This window comes from Mesoplodon densirostris, chromosome 4 (genome assembly GCF_025265405.1).
Source record: "Mesoplodon densirostris isolate mMesDen1 chromosome 4, mMesDen1 primary haplotype, whole genome shotgun sequence".
Lineage (NCBI taxonomy): Eukaryota > Metazoa > Chordata > Mammalia > Artiodactyla > Ziphiidae > Mesoplodon > Mesoplodon densirostris.
The window spans coordinates 83,787,829-83,814,601 of record NC_082664.1 but is presented as its reverse complement, the minus strand read 5'-3'; the positions used below and the strand labels follow the sequence as shown (position 1 = coordinate 83,814,601).

The 26,773-nt window shown below is 35.7% G+C and overlaps 1 protein-coding gene across 1 annotated transcript in view; it reads right to left on the bottom strand.

The window, feature by feature from the left end:
* Window positions 1-26,773, bottom strand: part of SPRED1 (sprouty related EVH1 domain containing 1) — a 124,647-nt gene that overhangs the window by 39,100 nt on the left and 58,774 nt on the right. Inside the window, exons 3-4 of the mRNA XM_060096583.1 lie at window positions 10,332-10,500; window positions 7,690-7,739 (exon numbers count right to left, since the gene is read on the bottom strand). Of these exons, the coding sequence (XP_059952566.1) occupies window positions 7,690-7,739; window positions 10,332-10,500 (219 nt within the window). The remainder of the gene's footprint in view (window positions 1-7,689; window positions 7,740-10,331; window positions 10,501-26,773) is intronic.

The following is a 26,773-nucleotide window of genomic DNA, read 5'->3' as shown; positions in this document are numbered from 1 at the left end:
ATATTTGACCACCAATGTTTCTTATTCTGTTTGCTAGATTTCTTTAGTTACTTTTTATTAGTTTAAGAATAAATGAAACCTTGAATTTTCAATTTGGCATGTCTGTGAGCTTTGTCTAAAAATACTAATAGCATATATAGTGTTTTGTTTAGGCAACCTGAACACAGTAATCAGTGATGAAATAATATGGAAGGCATATGAGAAAAGTACCAACATATAATGTCCAACAAAAACAAAAAAGAAAAACAAGTCCTCCACCTTATTAATCAACAGAAACTACCCTTTAAATGAAAAGTTAGTTTGGCTTAAATGTGGTATTAGGTTTTCAGGGATTGTTTATTGTCTGTAAATCTGTTTTTCAGTTAATAGGCAGGCAATAGTTGCATAGTTCCTGCTAACTATATAAATCTTTAGACAATCCTTTAATTGGTAAATCTATTTCTAGGATTTTATCCTAAGGTCACATTCAGAAGTACCAACAAAAATTAATGTACAAGACTGTGGAAAATAAAGTAAATGTTCAACGAAACATGAATGGTTAAATAAACTGTAGTATAGTTACACAATATAATGGCAAAATTCAAAGACTCTGAAATCAGACTGTGTGGGTTCAAATTTTATGATTTGTACTACTTAAATTCCAACCACCACTATCACTACCATTACCAATACAAACAAAAATCCTATCAAAACCACAATCAAAATGGAGAAGAGACTGATTCTGATGGTACTTTTAAAAAGAAGTATGTATTTGAATATAACATGCAAGAACAAAGGAAAACTTAAGCAGAAGAACCCAAAATCTTAATAGCAATTACCACTAGGTAGGGATAAATGATTCCTGATTTCTTCTTTATAATTTTCTAACTAACCAAATATTCTACATGAAGGTTAGTTTAAAAGTCAAGGAAAAATTAAATAGTGACAAAATATTATGCAAAAAGATTATATAGAGTTTTTTTTACTCCCTTATTAGGTAATTAAACTCAATCTAAAATATATAAAGGTTACAGGAACTTAACTATAAGGTAGGATGGTGGGAGATCACAGTAATATAAAATCCATTTTGCTAGCTAAATAAATTTCTATCCATTAACTTAGTTTTCAGATGTAGAGCCTTATTAAAATGTTACTACCTCTGAAAATGAGTACATGAACAATTCATATCCCCCTTGACTAAAGCAAATGACTTTGAACAATAAATGTAAATCACAATCCTTTTAATCATTTGGCTCAAAAATGACCTTAATTATAAAAAAGAGTAAGTTAGTCAAGTATTTCTCTGTGGCGAAGAGAAAATATGATACCTTTTCACTTCAGATCAATTAGGTGTCACCTTTCTTCTGCCCCAAAGCATGGAATCTGAGATCTTTTCCTCTTATAATCACAAACCAATCGTGAGGTGAGTTTTATGGGTTTTGTTAGCAATCTAGCCTATCTGAACAATAAGAACTGTTACGACTAAAAACTCTGGTTGGAAAAACACTGTAAAAATAATCTTAAAGCAAATGTAAGCTAACATTAAAACAAAACAAAAAACCCCACCTAACCGGCTCATTAAAATAGTTAAATAAAGAAACCAAATGAAGAGAACATTCATACCTTACTGCTGCTTGGGTTTTTTTTTTTTTTTTAACTCCTTAATTTTGAAGATTTTTCTTCAAAAAACCTTTCCTACCAACTATGTATATGGTCAAAACTTTACTAAACATCAGGGATAAAAGATGAGCAAAATATGATTTTAAATCCAAATAATGATGTTATGAAACCTTTCAAAGACATGTATGAAATAGAAAGGTAAATATCTTTCTGATGATTTATGATACTGATAAAGATACCGAATTGCTGAAAGCTGAAAGTTGTCTACCAGCGAATAATCAAATGTTTAGCATAGTTATTGGAACAGAACAGGTACTCAAATATTTACTGAATGAATTAACAAGTACTCAAAATGGAGAGGATTTCCACTCTGATATTTAAAGTCTTAAAGACATTTATGATCTAACTAACAGTCATTACTTCCTTGGGGTTAAAATAATTAGAGAATGGGTTATTCTTTTAAAGCCATTTTAGTTGTCTTTGCAAATAATCACTAATAAAGTAAACCTGACATAACCACTATCATAAACTACAGTCAACTTGCACTCAAAATAATTTCAAAATGTTTATGTATGTCAAGCCCATAGGTGGATTACAAAACAATAATGTACTTTGTTCCTAATAAAGTGGTTAACTGAATTAGAATACTTTATAACCTCCAATACATTCCAAAATAAGAATGATGTATGTGAAAACTTTAGCATATCATGAAATAAATGGTACTAAAGTAAACTTAAGAGTTTTCTTTGGCAGTTTAATTCTGTAAGTTGATTCTTTTTTTAAAAATTTCACATTTTGCTAGCATCTCAGTATCTCCCAGCCCCTTTTGGTATAATTAAGGTTAATATATTATACATACATAATCGGGCTCAGAATTTTTAAAACTAATACGAATTGTGTTTTTTTCTACCTGAACATACTTTTAGTTGTAAAGGGGCTATGAAACCAAGATATAATACAATCTTCTATTGAAAAATGGAAGTTAACCTAAGCTAGATGTATCATCTAAAAAAGTTAAGAATGGGAGCAAGATAAAATGAACATGATTATAAATGTTAGCTTTCATTCTACTCATCTTCCTTTTCTGCTTATGTATTGGTTAGCTGTTGGTGCATAACAAATTACCACAAAACTGCAGCTTCAAAGAACATTTACTCTCTCATAGTTTCTTTTTTTTTTTTTTTTTCTTTTTGCGGTATGTGGGCCTCTCACTGTTGTGGCCTCTCCCGTTGCGGAGCACAGGCTCCGGACGCGCAGGCCCAGCGGCCATGGCTCACGGGCCCAGCCGCTCCGCAGCACACGGGATCCTCCCAGACCGGGGCACGAACCCGTATCCCCCGCATCGGCAGGCGGACTCCCAACCACTTGCGCCACCAGGGAGGCCCTCTCATAGTTTCTTTGAGTAAGAAATTTGGGAGCAACTTAGCTGAATGGTGTTCCTTAAGTACAGTTCCTCTCGTTGTGAGGACCCATGAACTAAACAGACAAATTATCTGCCCCACACACAACCAAAATACAATGGTAGGACAGGCAGAGGATAACTGTTATAAAACTTCTGGTTCAGAATAAGAGAAAATGGAGTCACTGATCCAAAGTAATTCTGTAATCAAGGTGGGAACAGGTTAGAAGTTCCTTGAATATGGGAATAATTCTCCATAGCTCTTGGCTCTGCCCTTTGAGATTTTGGTTCTATTTCTGAGTTATCTTTCCGTTTTATGAAAGGAAGTCTATGTCTACATGTAAAATGTTTTTCAACCTGCTTCCTGCCAGTAAAATTTTGGGGATCCAAGGGGCCACTCCTCAGACTGGTAATATTTCTACCAATTAACTATTTTGAAAACTTTGTGGGTCTCTTGGGAATCTTACTGGGATTCACTCTGTTAGACAAAAAACACAGTCACAATTCTGAGACAAACTCTTCTCTACTTTAAATTTCTGCTGAGGACACCCTTAATCTGCTTTAAGCCCTCTTACTTTGATTGAAAGGTTCTCTGAGGCTCACATTACATCTTTCTGAGGTTTTAACAAAGGATTTTATAGTCACACCACTGGCTTCATCTTTAGACAAACCTATTCTGAGAGTGCCCAGGATATGATCTTTGCCTGGAAGCTGTTTCCTAACTTTAGCATAGCTTGACATATTGAGAGGATGAGAATTTTCAAAACCAGCAAGTCCCGGTTCTTTTTGTTTGTTTAGGATCCCTTCCTGAGCCTATTTCTCCCATCCACTGCTTTACCATAACCAGAAGTAGGACATTTTCTACTTCACTTATTACTACAGGTGACAGTATTGCTAAACTTTCTGCTACTATATAACAGTGATTTCCTTTCTTTCAGTTTCCAATATGGTGTTCTTCATTTTCATTTAAGACTTCATCAGTAGTCTCCTCAAAGGCTTAACTTTAAGCTTCCATCTACTGTCCCCAAGCTCAAATTATATGCCACATTTTGAAGTATTTGTTATGGCAGCACCACATTATGGGTAGCAAAATCTCTGTTAGTAACCAATTACCCCAAACCTAGAGGCTTAAAATAACATTTGTTATTTTACAGTTTCTGTAGGTCATGAATTCAGGAACAGCTTAACGAGGTGGTTCCAGCTCACAGTCCCTAGGGAAGTTACAGTTAAGACATCAACCATGACTGCAGTCATCTGATGGCTCATTTGGAGGTGAATGACCTGCATCCAAGATGGCTCATTAACATGTTTATTGTCACAAAACTTCAGTTCCTCGCCACAAGGACATCTCCATAGAGTTGCTTGAGTGTCCCCATGACATGGCAGTTGGCATCCTCCAGTACAGGGATCTAAGAGAGCCAGAAAGAAGCTGCAATATCTTTTATGGCCTACCTTTGGAAGTCATACTCTTGTCATTTCTACCATATGCTCCTTATTAAGAAACAACCCAGTAAGTATAGTGCCCACTCAAGGGGAGGAGAATAAGATTCCACCAAAAGGAATATAATTTAAGAATCTATTTTAAAAACACCACAGTAAGTGAAAACCAAGAACTAAAACTTGATATAAAAATTGCTCAGGGCTTCCCTGGTGGCACAGTGGTTGAGAGTCCGCCTGCCGATGCAGGGGACGTGGGTTCGTGCCCCGGTCCGGGAAGATCCCACATGCCGCGCAGCGGCTGGACCCGTGAGCAATGGCCGCTGAGCCTGCGCGTCCGGAGCCTGTGCTCCGCAACGGGAGAGGCCACAGCAGTGAGAGGCCCGCGTACGGCAAAAAAAAAAAAAAAAACGCTCTTAGTGAAATTACACTTACATGGAAGCCTATTTTAGAGTCTCTAGTGACAATGCACATTTTCTATTTTATTATGAAAATAAAAACCAAGCAAGTGCTTCAGTGTATAATGAAGCTAAAATATAAATAACTCTTTTAGGTGTGTGTGTGTACGTGTGGGAGAGCGTGTGTGTGTGTGTGTGTGTGTGTGTGCGTGCGTGCGTGCGTGTGTGTGTGTGTGTGTGTAACCTGTTGGACTCGGGGCAGTGGAGAGACCTTACTATGAAGCAGAGATCCCAAGGAGCTAACAACAGATTAACTACTCTTGTTGCTTTGGTTATACAGTAATTCTCTTTACTAGCCATTGATGGCAATATGCACAAAGTCTTGCAAACAATTAAGTCCTGTAAAAGTTTTTCCTCTATACAGTGCTATATATAGAAATGAAGTAAAACCAAAGCAGAATGCTAAAAAATTCTTTTTAAAGTTGAATTTTAACCAAATTTACTCTCTTCACAGGAGCAATTCAGAAAATGTTTCCCCATTTCCAGCTCCATATTCTCATTGATACCAGAACAGAACTTTAGGAAACACTTAACTATAAAGAGTATACTTATTTTGCATTTTATTACTTATTTCTTGTACCTAATTAACTGAAACTCAGTTTTTAAAATAATAATTAACCATCAATAAAATAAACAGATTCATATATTAAAACACAAATAAGAACTCTTAAATGTACAATAAGGATAATGGGTTAGGATACATCTATTGAAGACAAATTAGATACAAAAAAGATTAAAAATTGTAAACTTGAAAAAATATTTAAGGTCACAAAATATCATTATGTATTTAAGTGAAGAAAAAAAAAGCTACAGAATAATGATATCATAATAACACATGTGTACCCATTTATTTGTCCAGAAAAAAGCTCACAGGCTATATTTAAAAATACATATGGGACTTCCCTGGTGGTCCAGTGGCTAAGACTCTGTGCTCCCAATGCAGGGGGCCCGGGTTCGATCCCTGGTCGGGGAACTAGATCCCACATGCTACAACTAAGAGTTTGCATGCTGCAACTAAAGATCCCATGTGCCGCAACTAAAGATCCTGCATGCAGCAACGAAGATCCTACACGCGGCAACAAAGATCTTGCATGCCGCAGCTAAGACCTGGAGCAGCCAAATAAATAAAAAAATATTTAAAAAAATATGTATGATGGTTATCATGGATGGTAGCATATCTATGTTTTATTTTTTGAACTTTGCTATATTTCTCAAATTTTCAGAAATAAAAACCATTTTTATTTTCTGATTATAAATGTACATAAAACATTTTGCCATGTCCTTTAGGTGATGACTATTTTTACAATAATATGAATAACTGATTATTAATACAAGGTATACATATAAATTTGGGTTCTTTCACTATTCTCCTAAAAGTATTAACACTTTAGGAAATTAAAAGTACTAAAAAGAAAGCTATTTAGCTCAGAATCCCACAATCCAAAAGTAACAAAATTATTTAACATTTTAGCTGAGTAACAATGGATAACAACACCATACAATTATCTGTTTTTACTACTCAATACACTCCAAGTAAATTAATAATAAAATTTTTAGTGGTCACATGATAAAGATACCTTAATTAATTCAACCATTTCCATTCCATTTAGATAGCTTATTTTTTATTATCAATATGTCATAAACACACACACCCAAAAATCTGTGTATACAAATTTTTTGTGTATCTCTATTTCCTTAAATTGATTCACTGGATCAACAGGTATGAATATTTCTTTTTTTTTTTTAAGATTTTTTTTAAAAATGTGGACCAATTTTAAAGCCTTTATTGAATTTGTTACCATACTGCTTCTGCTTTATGTTTTGGCTTTTTGGCCACAAGCTATGTGGGATCTTAGCTCCCCGATCAGGGATCGAACCTGAAACATTGGAGGGGGAAGTCTTAACCACTGGACCACCTGGGAAGTCCTGTTTCTATTTTTAAGGCCTTTAAATACAGTATTACCAAACTGCTTTCTAAAAATAATCTACCAATCTATATTTTCTCTAGCACAGCGTCAATCTGTCAACCTCATGGAAAGACACAGTCTGGGGTAATATTAATTTTTAAATCTTTGATAATTTCATAACTAATAAATGTTAATTTATACTACCTGCTGATTACTAGTGATATAAAACAGAAGGGTGTCCATATGCTTATTAATAATTTGAAATTACTTTTCTACGAATTTTTAATATAAGTACCTTGCCTATGTGGTGGGGTATCTGTGATGGTTAATTTCATCTGTCAACTTGGCTAGGTGATGGTGGCAAGTGGTTTGGTCAAACACCAGTCTAAGTACTGTGAAGGTAATTTTCATATGTGACTAACATCTAAATCAGTAGACTCAGAGTAAAGGAGATTGTCCTCCATAAAGTGGGTGGACTCATTCTGGAAAGACTTGAGGTCCCCCAAGGAGGAAGGAAGTCTGCCTTGAGACTGCCTTCTGACTCAAGAGCAAAACATCAGCTCCTGCCAGAACTTCTGGGATGCCTGCCTACCTGCTTACCCTGTGAATTTCGGACTGGCCAGTTCCCACAGTCACATGAGCCAATTCCTTAAACAAACAAACCGAACAAAACCAAGTCCTCTTTATGCATATTAATAAATACATACATATATATGTATATATATATATACATACACACATTCTATTGGTTTCTGTTTCCCTGTATTTCCTGACAAATATAGTGTCCAGAAATTTCTTAAGAATTTATATGAATTGTTTATTTATTAAGGCTAGTGATTTCCTCCACATCCTTTATGTCTAGAAATACCTTTTAATCCAAACTACTTACTTGTAAGTTGTCTTCTGCTCCTTCAGTTTCACTTTTAAGTGCTGGGCATCCTAAGAAAATGGGTAAAAGTTAATTAAGCACAGAATTTTTGTTTCAGATTTTAGTATTGCTGACTCATTGATAATATCACTATGATACTGTAGAAGACTAATCAGAGATCATTCTGGACTGCCTGGCAACCAGTCAGATGTTGGTCACTCATACTTGCCCCTCTGTTAGACAAACAGAGAATAAAGCGATTGTTTTCCTCTTCTACAGGTAAATTTCCAGTTACTTACTTAAAGAGGTGTTTTCTGTGAAAGTACGCTATCTCTGGCAAGCCCTGCCTCTGATTTCTCTCAAATACTGAAACTGCCAGGAAGAGTATATTAACCACACTCTTCTGGTGTTTAGGTAATGCCTACATGATTTACTCAATTTTTCTAAGTACTCTGACCCAGGAAACAGTATTTAGTACCCCCAACTAGGATTTTAGTAGCTTTAGTAAGGAAAAAAAGAGCCTTAATCCACTGTTGATAGTCAATAGCCAATTGTTGCTATTGACTTTTGTGCACCAATGCCTCTATATAAGTTTTCATAGCATTCAAGAGTGCCTTTAGTTCCAATAAATTAATAAGGAAGGATTTACCTTAGCAAAGTATTCTGAGTTTATGTTACCCTTGAGACATAGCTAGCATGGAGATGAAGAGAAAGCTGCCCTATGGAAAGGGTGCATAGTTTACTCTTACTGTCATGGTAGGCTAAGTAAGAAAATGGGATTGTTGCAAACCTATACAGTGGCTGATAATAATGCTAATCAGTATGTTTTCAAAAATGTCCAAAAACAATGAGACAGGCTGAGTACTGTAGTCTATTCTACCTGGCTAGGTGTTTGTAAGCTTCTCCTTATTAATTTTCTTTTAAAAGGTTAAACCCAATCTATCTGATCCTAGTGAAAGAAGTATGTTCCTATGGGGGTATGAATGTGGGCATAAAAGTATTCAAAACTAAATATTCCAGCAACCATGGATGATGATTTTCTTTTTAAAGCACTGGTTCTTCAACACTAACAAAATATCAGAATTAACTGGGAAACTTTAAAAAATTATACTGATGCCAGAATACAGTCTCAAACCAATAATGTCAGAATCTCTGAGGGGTGAGGCACTGGGCATCATAAATTTTTTTATTTTTAAGTTTCTTGCAGTGGTTTGAGAACCACAACTACTACTGGAGAATCTGAAGATCCATATTCATCTTGCCCCTCCCTAAATTCATGATATATAATCATTTGACAATTCCTCACCACATTTGAAATGCACAGGAACTTAAAAAAAAAAAAAAAGGAATGCCTCAGCACCACTCCCCAGGCAGTCTGATTCAAGTGGGTTGGAGTGGGGACCAATTATGCTATTTTTCAAAAGGCTCCCAGGTGATTCAAATGTGCAGCGAACAATGAGAACCCTGATGAAGAATTTATGGGTTCTTGTACTAAAAATGAGTGCTATCATTTCATGGAATTTTTTTCTGAATCAGAAATCAAAGATTGTTTGTTTACCAAATTCTAGTCTTTTAAAGTAGCTAAATACATTATTTAACTTCACTTTCACACACTTAGCAATACATATTTGTACTAAGCATTTCCATGTTCTTGCCTATGGTTTGTCTCATAATTAGTTTATTTCTTCTGATTTTCCTACTAAAATGCCATCTTCAAAATATATGAGCCACGGGGGCCTCCCTGGTGGCGCAGTGGTTGAGAGTCTGCCTGCCGATGCAGGGGACACGGGTTCGTGCCCCGATCCCGGAGGATCCCACATGCCGCGGAGCGGCTGGGCCCGCGAGCCATGGCCGCGGAGCCTGTGTGTCCGGAGCCTGTGCTCCGCAACGGGAGAGGCCACAGCAGTGAGAGGCCCGCGTACAGCAAAAAAAAAAAAAAAAAAAAAAAAATATATGAGCCACAATGTTGTCAACACATTTCATTCACTTATGCTGTATAAGAAGGTTATTTCTACTAATAGAGATAATGTTTCTTCTTAATTAGAAAAACAAATCAAATCTTAGTTATGACTTCTTTGGGGGAAAGAAATGGGTTTTAACGTGACTTCTTTCTGTTTAATTAAGCAGAGGCCAGTCTTACGTGTAAATATTCTTCCTCCCTTTAAAACCTGCAAGCTTTAGAGCTAATGATCTTAACAGATTGGTAAGATATACAAAGGGATAGATTGGGTTGAGGTCTCTGCCAATCCTTATTAATGAAATCAGATAAAGCAGTAAGGAAGGTTTTTGCCATAGAATAACTGGAGTTGACATATATTTGATTATTACAAATTTTCTCTTTATAATTACCAAAACAAGTATATGAGTAACATATTCACGGGGGATTTTCAAAGTTCTACCTGACTGCTGCCCTCTTCTTTGAGCTGTTATTTTTAAAACTTTCAAATTATCTGAAGTGTGCTGTTGATGGCTCTTCAAGGTAATACATGTAATTGGTATATACTGTGATGTGACAAACATAAAACAGATTAAGGAGTCCATTATTTTATCTTCACCTACAGTCAGCTTTCAAAGCTTAATCTCATATCACAAAAGCTGACTTGAAGTCACTTCTACTATATATAACTGATAAACAAATTAAGAAAACAGCCAAAATAACCTACCTTGAGAAATATCCTCTATAGCTCTTCGAATGCCTCTATCAAAAGCCCTAGCATCAGCAGGACTTTGAAAGGTAAGACCAAATTTCTTGTCATCAATCTTCCAGTGGTGAAATGTTGGAGTGACCTTATTGTAAATGAGGTCTTTTTTAAGCATACATTCCAAAACCACCTGCCAAAAGTTAAATGCCAAAATTACTATACATATATCAAATGCATCTAATGTAGCTCTTAAATACAAAGGTAGGTGAGAAAAGAGCTGTTATATTTTAATAAAAGCACTCCCAACCCATTAATACAGAGGTCTTGCTACTTAATCTACTCACAAAGTCACTCAATACAGAAATTAAGATGGGATTAAAGAAGATTCTGGGAAGATGGCAGGAGGCACCATCTTCCCACTATTCTGGGAAGATGGCAGGAGGCAAGAAGCACCAGGAATCTGTCTCCCTACCTAGACAAAACTGACTGGCAGAATCTGTCTGCTGTGACTATGTTAGAACTCTATAGAGTCTGTTGAAAGCTTGTAACTTCCAGGGAAGACATGGACAGTAAATTGCAGTTAATTTTGTCTATTTCAGGTTTTAGCACAGTAGCAGCACCTCCTTCATCCCAACTCCCAGCCATAGGGCAGGGAGCCATGCACATGCAAATTACCGAAGCCACGGTAGGTAAAAAAGACCTTATCCTCCAAGTATCAGGGATCGGTGCTCTCATCACTAACTACTGCTTCTGATCACAGAGGTGCAGACAAAGAGGAGGGTAGCCATTTGCCACTGTTTTATCTTCCCTCATTGTTGCAAGTTCCTCTGCATCAGAATGAAGTGACTTCCAAGGTATTTAAAAAGCCAGCTCCCTTTTTTATCTGTCATTTATCACTTTTTCCCATGATGGGAGCCAGACACTGAAGACTAGGACATTCAAAAATAACTACATATACAGGAAGAATTAGAAAGTGACTATGCATATCCAGGGAAAGGCTCAGAAAAGACATGAAAAAACCTTAAATTTACACCTCAGGCTGATCCCTGGCACAGAGACAACCTACAACAATCAAAAAAACAAAAACAATAACAATAACAAAAATTAGGAAACTCCAAGGAAGGGAATAATCTGATTTCCATATTACCATATTCCAAGCTACCACATTATGATTTAAATGTCCAGTGTTCAATAGAAAAATCCCAAAGTATTCAAAGATTCTCCATATCTTATTTAGTTCTTTGAGCATCTTTACAACAGTTTTTTAAATAAGTCTTTGTCTAATGATCTGCCATTGGGTCTTTTTTCAGACATTTTCTATTGATTTCTTTTTGTTTCTCTCAGTAGGTCATATAGCAAAGTATGACATAAAACAATGTATGAACAAAATGGAAATAACGATAAAGAGATAGAAAATCTAAAAAGAAACTAAAAAATTCTGAAGCTGAAAAGTAAATAACTAAAATGAAAACTCCAACTAGAGGGATTCAAAAGCAGATTTGAGTAGGCACAAAAAATTAACAGTGAACTGGAAGAGAGGACAACAGAAATTAGAGTCTGAGGAGCAGAAAGGAAAAATGTTGAAGAAATGCAAACAGAGTCTAAGAGACCTACGGGCAGCATCAAGAGGACCAACATACACATTGTGGGAACTAGAAAAAGAAGAAAGGGGCAGAGAGAATATGTGAAGAAAGAATGGTTGAAAACTCCCCAAATTTTATGAAAGTCATGAACATAAACATCCAAGAAGCTCAACAAACTTTGAATAAGATGAACTCAACAGGCCACACAGAGACACAGAGATTCTTCAAAGTAGCAACAGAGAAGTGAATAGTCACATACAAGGAATCCTCAATGAGAACGTCAGCAGATTTCTCTTCAGAAACTTTGGAGGCTAGAAGATAGTGGGTGGACATATTCAAAGTGCTGAAAGAAAAAACTGTCAACCAAGAATTCTATATTTGGCAAAAATATCCTTCAAAAGTAACGAAGAAATTAAGCCATTTCCAGATAAACAAAAGCTAAGGGAGTTTGTTTCCACTAGATCTGCCCTGCAAAAAATGCACAAGGGATACCTACAAGGTGAAATAAAATGACGTAAGAAAGTAAATTGAAGCCATATAAAGAAATAAAGGTAAATACAAGAGCAATTATAAAAGCAATATTTTTAACATTGGTTTGAAACTCCACTTTATGTTTTCTATAAAATTTAAGAGAGACTATTACATTTAAAGAAAACAATGAATTATTAGTGTAAAAGCTAAGTATTGCTGTAACTGTGGTGTATAACTCCAAATACTGTTTTCTACAAAATTTGAGAGACTAATACATTTAAAAGAAGCATTAATTTATGTTTCTGGGCAAACAGTGTATAAAGATGTAATTTATCAACAAATGAAAGGGGTGGGATCAAAGCTGTAAAGAAACAGTTTTGTATGGCATTGAAGTTAAGCTAGTTTAAATCCCAATTAGAGTGTTATAACTTTAGGATGTTAAATGCAACCTCCATGGTAACCACAAAGAAAATAGCTATAGAATATAAAGAAAAGGAAATGAGAAAGGAATTTAAACATTTTGTTACGATCAACTAAACACAAAGGAAGATAGGAATGCAGGAAATGAGGGAGAAAAGGCTATTAGGGACTTACAGAAACAGCAAAATGACAGAAGTCCCTCCTTATCAGCAATTACTTTAAATGTAAATGGATTGAACTGTCCAACCAAATGACAGAGATTGGCAGAACAAATAAAAGCACAACCAAAGACACAAACAGGTTGAAAGTGAAAGGATGGAAAAAGACATTCAATGCAAAGAGCAACCAAAAGGGAGCAGGGGTGGCTATACTAATATCAGACAAAATATACTTTAAATCAAAAAGGACATTATAATAAAAATATTATATATTAATAAACAGTTCAATAGGGCAAAAAGATACAACAATAAACATTTAGGTACCTAGTAACAGACCATCAAAATACATAAAGCAAAAACTGACACAACTGAAGGGAGAAACACAGTTCTACAGTAATAGTTGGAGACGTCAATACCTCACTCACATAATCAACAGAAGAACCAGACAGAATATAAATAAACAGAGAATTTAACATAGTAAACCAACTAGACCAAACAGACATATACAAAACACTCTACTCAGCAACAGAACACACATTTTTCTGAAGTGCACATGGGATATTTTTCAGGACAGACCATATGTTAGGCCACAAATTAATCTCAATATAATAAAAAATATGGATATCATACAAAGTATCTTTGGCCACAAATTTATCTCAATATAATAAAAAATATGGATATCATACAAAGTATCTTTGGCCACAATAAGATGAAATTAAAAATCAATAACAAAAGGAAAACTGGAAAATTAAAAAATTTTTGGGAATTAACCCACTGATCAAAGAAGAAGTCATGAGGAAAATTACAAAATACTTAGAGAGCGAAAACAACACAACATACCAAAAACTTACAGCACACAGTGAAAGCAGTACAGGGGAAAATGTACAAACACCTGCATTTTAAAAAAAAAGAACGAAAAATCTTAAATCAACAACATAACTTTACAATTTAAGGAACTAGAAGAACAAACTAAACTCAAACCTAGCAGAAGAAAGGAAATAATAATGATGAGGGCAGAAACAAATTAGAGAACAGAAAAATAATAGAGAAAATCAATGAATCCAACAGTTGGTTCTTCAGAAAGATTTTAATAAGTCCTTCAGCTAGAAAGACTAAGAAGAAAAAGAGAGAAGATGCAAATTGACACAAATGATAAAAATCAGAAATGAAAGTGGAGACCATCAATTCTACAGAAATAAAAAGCATTATAAGAGAGTACTATGAACAATTGTACACCAACAAGTCAGATAACCTAGATTTAACGACAAATTACTAGAAACATAAAACAGACCAAGACTAAATCAGAAATAAATAGAAAATTTGAATAGATATATAGCTGGTAAGTAGATTGGATCAGTAATTAAATGTCTCTCAATAAAGAAAAACCCTGGACCTGATGGCTTCACTGGTGAATTATATCAAACATTTAAAGAAATAATACCAATACTTCAAACTTTCCCAGAAGATTGAAGGAGTAAACACTTCCTAACTCATTCTATGAGGACAGCATTGTGCTGATACCAAAGCCAAAGACATTACAAGAAAACTATGTATCAATATCCTTTATGAATACTGATGCAAAAAATCCTCAACAAATGAACGCAAGGATAGTTCAACACATGAAAACTGATCAATGTAATATCCTACTTGAACAGAATAAAACACATGATCATCTCAATTGATGCAGAAAAAGCATTTAACAAAATTCAACATCTTTTCATGATAAAAATACCTAACAAACAACAACTAGAAGGAAACTACCTCAACATATTTGACAACAGTGCCAAGACCATTCAGTGGAAGAAAGGAAAGTCTTTTCAACAAATGGTACTGGGAAACTGGATGTGCACAGGCAAAAGAATGAAGTTGGACCCTTATCTAACACCACATGCAATAATTAACTCAAAATTTATCAAGGACCCTAAGAAGACCTAAAACAATAAAACTCCTAGAAGAAAACATAGGACAAAAAATGTCATATGTCAATGTCAACGTCATTTCATGACACTGGATTTGGCAATGTTTTCTTGGATATGACACCAAAGGCACAGGTAACAAAAGAAAAAATAATGGTGCACTACTAATCACTTCTTCCCAACTCCACATGCAATGACATTATATCGACTGAAAACAGCCATGGTGGGAGTATGTTAAGCTATAAAGCATTTCCTCTCTCTAATCCCCCCGCCCACCCCCACCAAAAGCTGATTGTTAAATTTTACCAGCCTGTCACTGAATATCTGTGATAGTTAAGTCTTGTTATTCTGCAATAAGTAACAAAGAAGGTAACAAAATAATGTCCTGCTTGCTTACAGGCAAAGTGTGTTAGCACTTGGCATTTGACAAAGATTTAACTATCTGTTGCAACAACCATTTAGCAATAATAATAATAAAACTCATAATTAAATTAGGTTTGGGAATTCAATAAGTTAAAATTGGCATTATGGATTACTGCAACATTATTTACTGTATTCATAAACAGTGGGAAAGAGAGATGTATTTTAGAAAACTGCTAAATTGCAATTGTTAAAAAAGAGAAGGACATAAAAAACGGAGTTTGGTCCTACAGTCATTATTACATGAAAATGTCACTAAATTAATCTTTAATACGTGAAAACATTGCTGAATTAGCTCCTCTCTGAAACTTCCCAAAGTTGTTTTCTAACTATTATCTGTTAGACAAATAAAATTTCAACGTGATCTATACTCATCTAAACCACTTATTTACAAATGGCCATCTATTTTTTTTATAGAGGCTCCACAAACACATAGAAAAATACATTTTTAAAATGAGCTTTAAAATACACTGAGGAAATGGTAAGGATAATGAACTAGTTCTTTTTTTTTTTTTTTTTTTTTTTTTGCGGTACGCGGGCCTCTCACTGTTGTGGCCTCTCCCATTGTGAAGCACAGGCTCCGGATGTGCAGGCTCAGCAGCCATGGCTCACGGGCCTAGCCGCTCCGTGGCATGTGGGATCTTCCCGGACCGGGGCACGAACCCGTGTCCCCTGCATCGGCAGGCGGACTCTCAACCACTGCGCCACCAGGGAAGTCCTGAACTAGTTCTTTGACTCATACAAGTACCTATGCAAGAATGTGTTCCACCTAAAAGTCATATAAATACTGAGGTTGCACATCATACACATCATGTTGGTACAAAAACAAAATGCCACCTAATTATGAAGTAGATGTCAATTTATGTCATTAACTTTTATCTACAAAGTAACATTAGGAAATAAAATATATCTTACTGTTCATGGTATGTATTTAGCGTACCATAAAAATAATTATCATTTAGGAAAAGGTTACTATGGCAGTAGCTATTCTGAATTTAGGAATAGGTAATGAGAAAGAAAAGTGCAGGTAATCTACTGACATAACCACTCACCACCTTTGTAGATAATTTAAAAACCATGCTTCCTAGAACATTCTGCATCACTCAGCATTTACATAATTATCAAAGCCTCCATATCTAAGGCATAACAATTTCTCATCTAAGTCACACAATATATTAAAAAGTTGTTTTGCTTCTGACTTTAAGTAGCATTTAAAAAATAAATGCAGGGCCTCCCTGGTGGCGCAAGTGGTTGAGAGTCCGCCTGCCGATGCAGGGGATACGGGTTCGTGCCCCGGTCTGGGAGGATCCCATATGCCGCGGAGCGGCTGGGCCCGTGAGCCATGGCCGCTGAGCCTGCGCGTCCGGAGCCTGCGCGTCCGGAGCCTGTGCTCCGCAACGGGGGAGGCCACAACAGTGAGAGGCCCGCATACCGAAAAAAAAAAAAAAAAAAAGAAAAAATAAATAAATGCATTCTCATCACACTAAGGACAATATAAATCACACCTTTATTAAGTAATAGGGATAACAACTGTCCCTCTCAAATTTTTAAAAAATATCAATGAGATTAAAATGGTGTTTAAAAAAAAAAGTAGTTAAAAGAATGTCTCAAAAGGCTTCTATCTACCATGTGATCCATACTAAATCTGCATTCCAGAAAAAACTAAAATAATTTTAAGAGTTAGAAGGATTCTTAAAAGTTAGTGAATTATGCTGCCTCCCACTTCCACTGCCTCTTCTCAACTATATCAGAACAATGAGCTCTGACTTTAGTTCACTGCAGTTTTCACTGTATTAATTCTACATCTTAAGATCACAGTAATATTAACAGTAACAGGCATACAGGAAGCAGATTCAAAGTTTACCATATTTGTGATTGGAATAACTAGCAAACAAACTGTAGAAAATGGCAATTACATTTTTGCCAAGAGATTACACTCAACCAATCCAGCACTGCCAGGTGAATTATTTATGCTGTTCGAAAAATAAGGTACCCTGATAAATTACTTCTGGCCAATAGGGAGTTATATCTATTAATTACCAATAAAGTAAAGTAACAGGTGTTCTACAGGCCTGAAGTGGTTACATCTCTCCCAGAATACACGACCTGCACTCACTCTTAGAAATTTTTTACAAGAGAAGATCTAGTACAAAATGAAATGAATAATTTTAAGTTCTGTTAAGACTACGCTAAAAGCAACTGCCAGAAACCATTAAAAGTATAACCGTAGGGCTTGCCTGGTGGCGCAGTGGATGAGAGTCCACCTGCCGATGCAGGGGACACGGGTTCATGCCTGGGTCCAGGAAGATCCCACATGCCGCGGAGCGGCTGGGCCCGTGAGCCATGGCCACTGAGCCTGCGCGTCCGGAGCCTGTGCTCCGCAACGGGAGAGGCCACAACAGTGAGAGGTCCGCGTACAGCAAAAAAAAAAAAAAAAGTATAACCGTAAAAATAGTCTGTAAACAGTTGTCAAACTTGAAATACATCTCTAGCTAATTCTAATTATTAACTGACTATACTTCTTTCTGGGGTTAGGGAGTGATGTGAATTTCATCAGACCTCCATAGTAACCATGAAGGACATGTATAAATTAGAGAAAGATAAATTTGAAAGTAGATTAGTGACCCTGTGCTTATTTCTACCCTAAAGAAGACAGGTTATATATTTAATTAATAAGCAGAAAAGATATTGAGTGTAAATAACAACTGTAAAGTGAATATTAAGTGTAAGAATGACTCAACAAGAATAACTACAAAAGAATATGCTGCCAAAGTAACTTGACATCAATAACCCCTAATGGATCCACTAAGCACGTGGCTAGTTAACGAAGAAGAAATTAAAGAGTCATGTTTTAGAATCAGAACTAGAATATTCTGAACTTTTGGATCATCTACAAGTATACTGGGATTAGAAAAGAATCACTATTTATTATAAACTATAAAATAGTATAATGGAAAAAAAATTAACTAGAAAAAGCAACAACAAATTCAAAAGCACTTAAATGTTTTTATAGTGACCACCTCTAAAAGAAAAAATTTCAGACTTTTACATACCGATATACCTGACTAGGTTTGAGTAGAATATAGTCACTGCAAACAGACTGACTGGAACCACCTTTAGGAAGGGGACTATACCGAAGGGAGAATATTAAGGGGTATTTGGCAGAACAGCTTTGCATTTTAATATTATAGACTCTAAATAGGTCTGAGTTGCTTAAAACATACAAGTCTTTTCTAGCTAGATAAATACTTTTGGAACCATGAATATTTTAATAAGATCTTGAAGTCTTTTGAGATAGTGGTAACAAAAAGAACGAATATTCTTTATCTTTCTTCTATAAAGGTTAAATAGATACTATGAAAGAACAAACAGATGCACAGGTGAACTCTGAATTTAAGGAAAGCAAAACTACTATTAGCATAAATATATTAAAATCTATATAGATGAAGGGAGTCAGGGAAGAGCAGTGGTTTCCTTATAGTACCAAGCTAAGAGTTAAAAGAGAAAGGAAAAGAAGAAAGATGGTTAATGAGAATGGATATTCTTCACATGAGTAAAAAATTTCCAAAATAAAATAATTAAGATATGAATAACAGAAGGAACAGGAACAGTACACATACACTTTCTAAGAAGAAAAATGTTATTAAAGCGTAAGAGGAATTTTGGTATAGAAATTAATTAAGCTTGTGGGTTCTACAGCTTAGAATAGCTGGGTCCCATCTACTCTCCACCACTCATTACCCATCTGACTTGAGAATTAAATAAGGCAATACACACAGAGAACTCAAATAGCGTCTGACAACAGAGTAGATCTTCAATACATACTAGTAGCAGTGGTGATTTTGGTCACAAGGTGATGCCACTAGCCCATAATAGTACAGTTGCTATGAAAGCCTGAGAGGTCAGTATTTACTTTTTTGAGTATGGGAGGGGGAGGAGTTTGAATGATAAATAAAGGTACTCAGGACCTCAAAGAGCTTGTGAATAGATTCTGTGAAGCTTAAGTTAATTGATTCTAAAGATAGTGAAAACATAATCTCCAATGCTTTCCCTTCTTCTGAAAGAAATTCTAGGATATATTACGGAGAAAAAAAGTGGGGGAGGGGACACCACAGTCATTAAATAACTAAAACTTCTGAAGATATATTCCAAGTTATTCTGGGAAATATAGAGCAAATTACTGGACTGTTTGCCAGAAGAATTTAAAATAGACCAAGCCAAAAATGGGTATAAGTACATTTCTGTTTCACTAATAACAACTAATAATTTGGGAGAGCAAAGTTAAAAATGTACTTTCAAACTACTATGTAACTTTATTATAGATGCTACCTTACAAGTAGATAATTACATGTTTACAGAAAGTATTATCTAAGATGTAGTAATAGGTGGTAACTAGACAAACAAATTATTTTAGTAACTTCTGAAATACCTTTGAATCAAGGAAAAAACATTTCATTTTTGAAATAAAAACTCCATATTCAAGTTAAATTACTTGATAACCAAAATCAATAATTGGTATCTCAAATAGTTGCCTTGTATTATGAACTTTAGTTTTCTGGATGACATAAAAACTAGTATCCTTTATAAAGGACACCAGTGCATTCTATGAAATATGAAACTATATTGCTATCAAATAACACATTTTTACTAATTATCTAGTAATAAAAATTTGTGTTCAAAGCTGGATTCTGAGATGAATAAGATTTTAGAAAAAATTTTAAAAGTAACAGAAGCAACAGTGGTAGTGTTTCTTCTCAAATAATAACAGTTCAGCTACCACAAAAGGAAGGGAGGGAGACAATAGTTTAAAAATATGTCTATGTCATGAAAGAAAGACTGAGGAGCTGCTCCAGATTAAAGGAGCATAAGGACATATGACAGCTAAACGTTACATGATCTTGTACTGAGAGAACAAAAATGTTGTAAGAACATTATTAGAACAGGTGGTGAAACTGGAATATGGACTAAAGACTAAAGTACTACATTTATGTTAAATTTCCTAAATAGGATAATTATACTGTGACTACATAATCAAAACTGAAGGCAGAGCAAAGATTTAGAAAGTAATAAAGAGTACAGTGTGGGACTTCCCTGGTGGTCCAGTGGGTAAGACTCTGTGCTCCCAATGCAGGGAGCCCGGGTTCGATCCCTGGTCAGGGAACTAGATCCCACATGCATGCTGCAACTAAGAGTTCACATTCCGCAACTAAGAAGTCTGCATGCTGCAAGTAAGAGTCCACATGCCACAATGAAGATCCCACGTACCACAACTAAGACCCGGAACAGACAAAATAAATAAATAAATAAATATTGAAAAACGAAGAATACAATACAATGTAAGGTTTTATGACCTCAAATTTGAAAATCTAAGTGAAATAGCAATTTCCTAGAAAAATTATAACTTACCAAAACTGACTGAAAATAGAAAACCATTAGAAACCTGTATCCATTAAAGAAACTGAATCAGTAGAAAATGATAGTGAACGGCGACAAGATGAGGGAACAGGAGATGAGATACAAAACAGAGGAGGGAACTGTCACAATTAGGATACTGCTCTAACTCCTGGTGGCAAATTCTTAGGCACAGACAATACGTCCCTGCTTCTTTTCTTGGCTCTTTCCCAAGTCCCCACAGGCTGTCATAACTCTGAATTGCTAGAATAAAACTAAATAAGCTTAAACAATTCTCTTCACCCTCAACTGGGTCTGCATAATTTGGAGAGGGGCCCGTACAATTCTGATGGAATCAATCTCAGTGATCTAAGAATTTAACAGCCATGAACCTTTATTAACTGACTTACACAGCAATATTTATGTAACAAAAAACCATTTAGAAACACAAGAATATCCAAAAACATAATGATAGTTGTAGATCTTCAGCCTTTAAATTGAAGCAAACACACACACAAAAAGGATACATAAGATTTGAATAATTTAATAAATAAGGTTAAACTTTATGAATTCAAACCTTTATATTATAGTGAATTGAAGTCTTTCAAAAGGTTATGGATGTTGGAACAAGGAAGGATCTCAAATCAATAATTGAAGTTCCTACGTCAAGAAACTAGAAAAAGGAGAGCAAAATAAACCCAAAGCATGATGAAGGAAGAAAATATCAAATAATAGAAATCAACAGAAATAGAAATTGAAAATAGATGGGGGGGGAACTCAATGAAACAAAAAGCTGGTCTTAAAAAAAGGCAATAAAATTGATAAATCTCTAGTAAGACTGACAAATTAAAAATGAATACACAGGGCTTCCCTGGTGGCGCATGGTTGAGAGTCTGTCTGCCGATGCAGGGCACATGGGTTCGTGCCCCGGTCCGGGAGGATCCCACATGCCGTGGAGCGGCTGGGCCCGTGAGCCATGGCCGCTGAGCCTGCACGTCCAGAGCCTGTGCTCCGCAAAGGGAGAGGCCACAACAGTGAGAGGCCCACGTACCGCAAAAAAAAAAAAAAAAAAAAAAAAAAAGAATACACAAATCACCAATTTTAGGAATGAGACGGGATATTTCTAAAGATCCTTGTAGCCTTTAAAACAGTACTTGAGATACTAAAAACAACTTTACACTCAAATTAGACAGCTTAGAAGAAACGGACCAATTCTTTGAAAATCACATTATTATCAAAACTCAACCAAGATAAAATAGATAAACCTAAATAGTTCTATAACCATTAAAGATGCTGCTTTTGTAATTTAAAAGCTTTCAAAAAGAGATCACTCTTGGGAATTCCCTGGCAGTCCAGCGGTTAAGACTCCACACTTTCACTGCCAAGGGCCCGGGGTTTGATCCCTGGTCAGGGAACTAAGACTCCACAAGCTGCAGGGCGTGGCCAAAAAAGAAAAAAGAAAAAAGAGAGAGAGAGAGAGAGAGAGATCTATACTGAGATGGTTTCATTGGAGAATTCCACCAAATATTTTCAGAGGAACTAACATCAATTTTACACAAACTCTTTCAGAAAACAGAAGAGGAGGGAATACTACCCAATTCATTTTACGAAGCCACCAATATCTTGATACCAACACCATACAAAGACAGTACCAAAAAAAAGAGAAAACTACAGACCAGTATCTCTCATGAACTTAAACACAAAACTTCTCCAAAAATAGTAGCATATCAAACCCAACAATATACAAAAAGATTACACACCATGACCAAGTGGGACTTATTCCAGGGATACAAGGCTGGGTCAACATTAAAAAAATCAATCAGTGTAATCTATGATATCAACAAGCTAAAGATGTGATCATATCAATTGACACAGAAAAAACCTTTGACAAATTCCAACACCCATTCATAATAAAAAATTATCAGCAACTCAATAAAAATCATCTATAGGGACTTCCCTGGTGGCACAGTGGTTAAGAATCCACCTGCCAATGCAGGGGAAACGGGTTCAATCCCTGGTATGAAAAGATCCCACATGCCGTGAAGCAACTAAGCCTGTGTGCTACAACTACTGAGCCTGCGCTCTAGAGCCCATGAGCCACAACTACTGAAGCCTGCACACCTACTGAAGCCCACGCACCTAGGGCCCATGCTCTGCAACGAGAAGCCACCGCAATGAAAAGCCTGCGCACTGCAATGAAGAGTAGCCCTCGCTCGCCGCAACTAGAGAAAGCCTGAGCACAACAATGAAGACTCAACGCAGCCAAAATACAAACAAAAAAATCATCTATAAAAAACTCTATAGCTAACATCATACTCAAGGGTGAAAGACTGAATATGTTTCCGTTAAAATCTGAATGAGGCAAGGATGTCCACTATGACCATTCTTACTCAACACAGAACTTAAAGTTCTAGCCACTGCAATAAGGAAATAAAAAGAAATAAAAGGTATACAGATTGAAAAGGAAGAAATAAAGCTGTTCATATTTGTAGATGACATGATTGTCTACATTAAAAAATCCCAGGGAATCTACCACAAAACCTCACAGTTCAGCAAGGTTACAGGATGCAAGATCAACACACGAAAATTAATTGAATTTCTATACACATACAATGAGCATGCACTAACCAAAATTATAAACACAATACTATCTATAATTGCTCCAAGAAAAATTAAACACTTAGGTATATGCTTAACAAAACATATCTTTAGGATCTATACATTGAAAATTATAAAATGCTAATGAAAGAATTCAAAGACCTAAACTGGAGACATACCACATTCATGGACTGGAAGATTCAACACAGTAAATATGTCAATTCTCCCCAAATTGACCAACAGGTTTAATACAATTCTTGTCACAATCCAGTAAAGATTTTTGTAGACATAGACAAGATCATTCTAAAATTTATATGGAAAGGCACAAACCCTAGAATAGCTGACAAAATATTGAAAAAGAAGAATAAAATGGGAGAAATCACTTTACCCACTATTAGGACTTACAATACACCTACAGTAAAACAGTATGTGATACCTATGGTGGGATAGACAAGAGCAATGGAACAAAATGGAGAACCTACATAAAAATGCGTAACTGATTTTTTAAGAGTACAAAAGTAATTTAATGAAACAACAACTTTTTCAACAAGTGGTTCTGGAAAAAATTGGACATTTGTAGGCAAAAGGACTGAACCTTGACCTAAGTATCACACCTTATACAAAAATTATTTAAAATGGACCACAGACTTAAATATAAAATGTAAAACTATAAAACTTAAAATAGGATAAATCTTCAAGACACAGGATTAGGGAAAGCATTCACGGACTTGACACCTAAAATGTGATCCATGAAAGGAAAAACTGATAAAGTGAACTTCATCAATTTAAAACTCTGCTCTGCAAAATATCCCGTGAAGGTTAAAAAGACAATCTGTAGACTGGGAGAAAATATTTAGAAACCATATATCCTGAAAAGGACTAGTATCTAGAATAAAAAAAAAAACCTTCAAAACTCAACAGTAAAAAAAACTAACAACCTAATGAGAAAACAGGAAAAGGACACAAAGAGTTATTTCACCAAAGAAGATACAAATAAGCATATAAAAAGATATTCAACCATAGCCATTAGGGAAATGGAAATTAAAACTACAACGAGCTACCACTACACACCTATCAACACGACTAAAATAAAAAATACTGACTACACAAATGCAGGCAAGAATCCCTCGAAACTGGATTGCTCGTACACAGCTGGTGGAAATTTAACATGGTACAGCCACCCAGGAAGAAAGTCTAGCAGTTTCTTATGAAACTCAGAATAAAACTACCATACAACCCAGCAACTGTACTCTTGGTCATCCATCCCAGAGAAAAGTCAGCACCCAGATCTAGGACTTCAAGTCTCCAGAACTGTGAGAAAATAAATTTCTGCTGTTTAAATCAGCCAGTCTGTTGTGTTGTTATGGCAGCCTGAGCAGACTGATACAAGAAGTCTAAATCATACCATCACAGTGTACACCTTAAACTGAAAAAAAAAGAAGCCTAGTACACAGAAGGCTCTCAAACAGCTGTTGACTCATTAAAAGAATAATATCAATCAACCAATCAACTAAAAGCATGCTACATTCAGATTATAATTTAGTAAGGAAATATTTAGAAAACTATTGAGTAAGGTCAATAATTTGAGATCAAAGATTTTGGGCTTTAGCTATTAGAGAGGCTATTATCCATTATAATAGTTTAATGGCAATGGGAATGTAATGGAAAGGTTGTGAAATATATCACAATCAGGTATAAAAGGGAAAGATGAAGCCAAGATAATCATGATGAACCTGATAGACTAGATCAACCAGTATAAATCAATAACTAAAGAATGAAATGTTAGTTCAAAACAACTGAATAATAAGTATTAAGCTGACATTTTCTAAAAAGAGGAAATAATAGCAACCAGGAAGGTAATATGGGTTACATTCTAAATCTTAATTTTCAGGAAACCGCTCACACACACACAAACAGGAGACCGCTAACGTCCCCCCACACACACACACAGAGCTATTTTTTGCTCCAAAAGAAAGAGAATAGAAATGCAGCAGGCAGGTTTTTTCCCCTTCAAGGAATATTAGTAGTATTAAAGAATGAACTATTTTAAAACTGCTGGGAGAAAGTCACAAAATTCATGGTTGTACAGAAAAGTAATTAATAGTATGATTTATTATCTTTTCAATGGATTGACCCTAAAATGAACAGGTTATTCTAAACTAGATGAATGTTATTATTATTAGCATTTCTTTCAATTACAGTCCTTCACAGCAAAACTGGTTTGCCCAAGGTGCTTCCTCTAACTCAATTTTCCTATTTGTCCATCTGTGAGTTACCTGTGACAATAAAAGGGAAATTGTTTCTGCCATTATTATTTCCTCAGGACTAGCAAGCTGTATGTAGACATCCTCTATTCCACATACTATCTTTATAGTATTTAGTTAATGTAAAAGAGGGGATAGCATTTCCCTAAGTTCAATGCATGCTTTTAGTGAACCATGAGTAACTCAGTAAGGCAACATCATGGAAGTGTTGTCTTTGGGAAACAGGTAGATAGATTCAAGGAAGTAACGGTCAGATTATACGAGTTTATTGTGGTGAAATTAAGGAGATGATATTTTATCTAGGAATTTTGGGGGAACTACTAAAGGAATATGAGACCCAAGCTTTAGAAAGTTCAGTATTGTAAGCAATATGAAAGTTAGAGAGAGGTGAAACTGGGCCTTGAAAAAATATTAGAAACCTTATCTGCAATAATACAGACAAGACTGAAGAGGGGTCGAGATGAAAAGGATGAAACAGAATCAAGAATAAAGAAGACCTGAGTGAATAAATGGAGGAATCACTAATACCTAGGTTTATGACAATTTTTTTCTATCTATCTACCTGTCTATCTATCTATCCATCTATCTATCTATGACTGCGTTGGGTCTTCGTTGCTGTGCGCGGGCTTTCTCTAGTTGTGGTGAGCAGGGGCTAGTCTTTGTTTCGGTGCGCAGGCTTCTCATTGCGGTGGCTTCTCTTGTGGAGCACGGGCTCTAAGCGCGCAGGCTTCAGGAGCTGCGGCACACGGGCTTCAGCAGTTGTGGTTCACGGGCTCCAGAGCGGAAGTTCAGTAGTTGTGGCACATGGGCTTAGTTGCTCCATGGCATGTGGGATCTTCCGAGACCAGGGCTCAAACCCATGTCCACTGCAGTGGCAGGCAATCGGATTCTTAACCACTGTGCTACCAGGGAAGCCCTATGACTATTATTGATGCATACTTTGATATCATTCGCCAAATCCATGAAAAGCCCAAGATCTTATACAGTGTAGCATAAGATTTGAGTAAGAATATAGATTTATCCTACATTAAGAATACTCAAGATTTAAAAATCTGAACATATAAACTAAAATATAAGGCCTTGTTCATAATAGAAATCTTTATTCAAATGTTACCTAGATCTTCTCAGTAAGGCCTTCCTTGGTTATTCTATGTAAAACTTAAACTAACCTCCCCACAAAATATCCCCTACACTCCTTTTTCCCCGGCACTTAATACTGTCTAATATTATGTCTAGCATAAT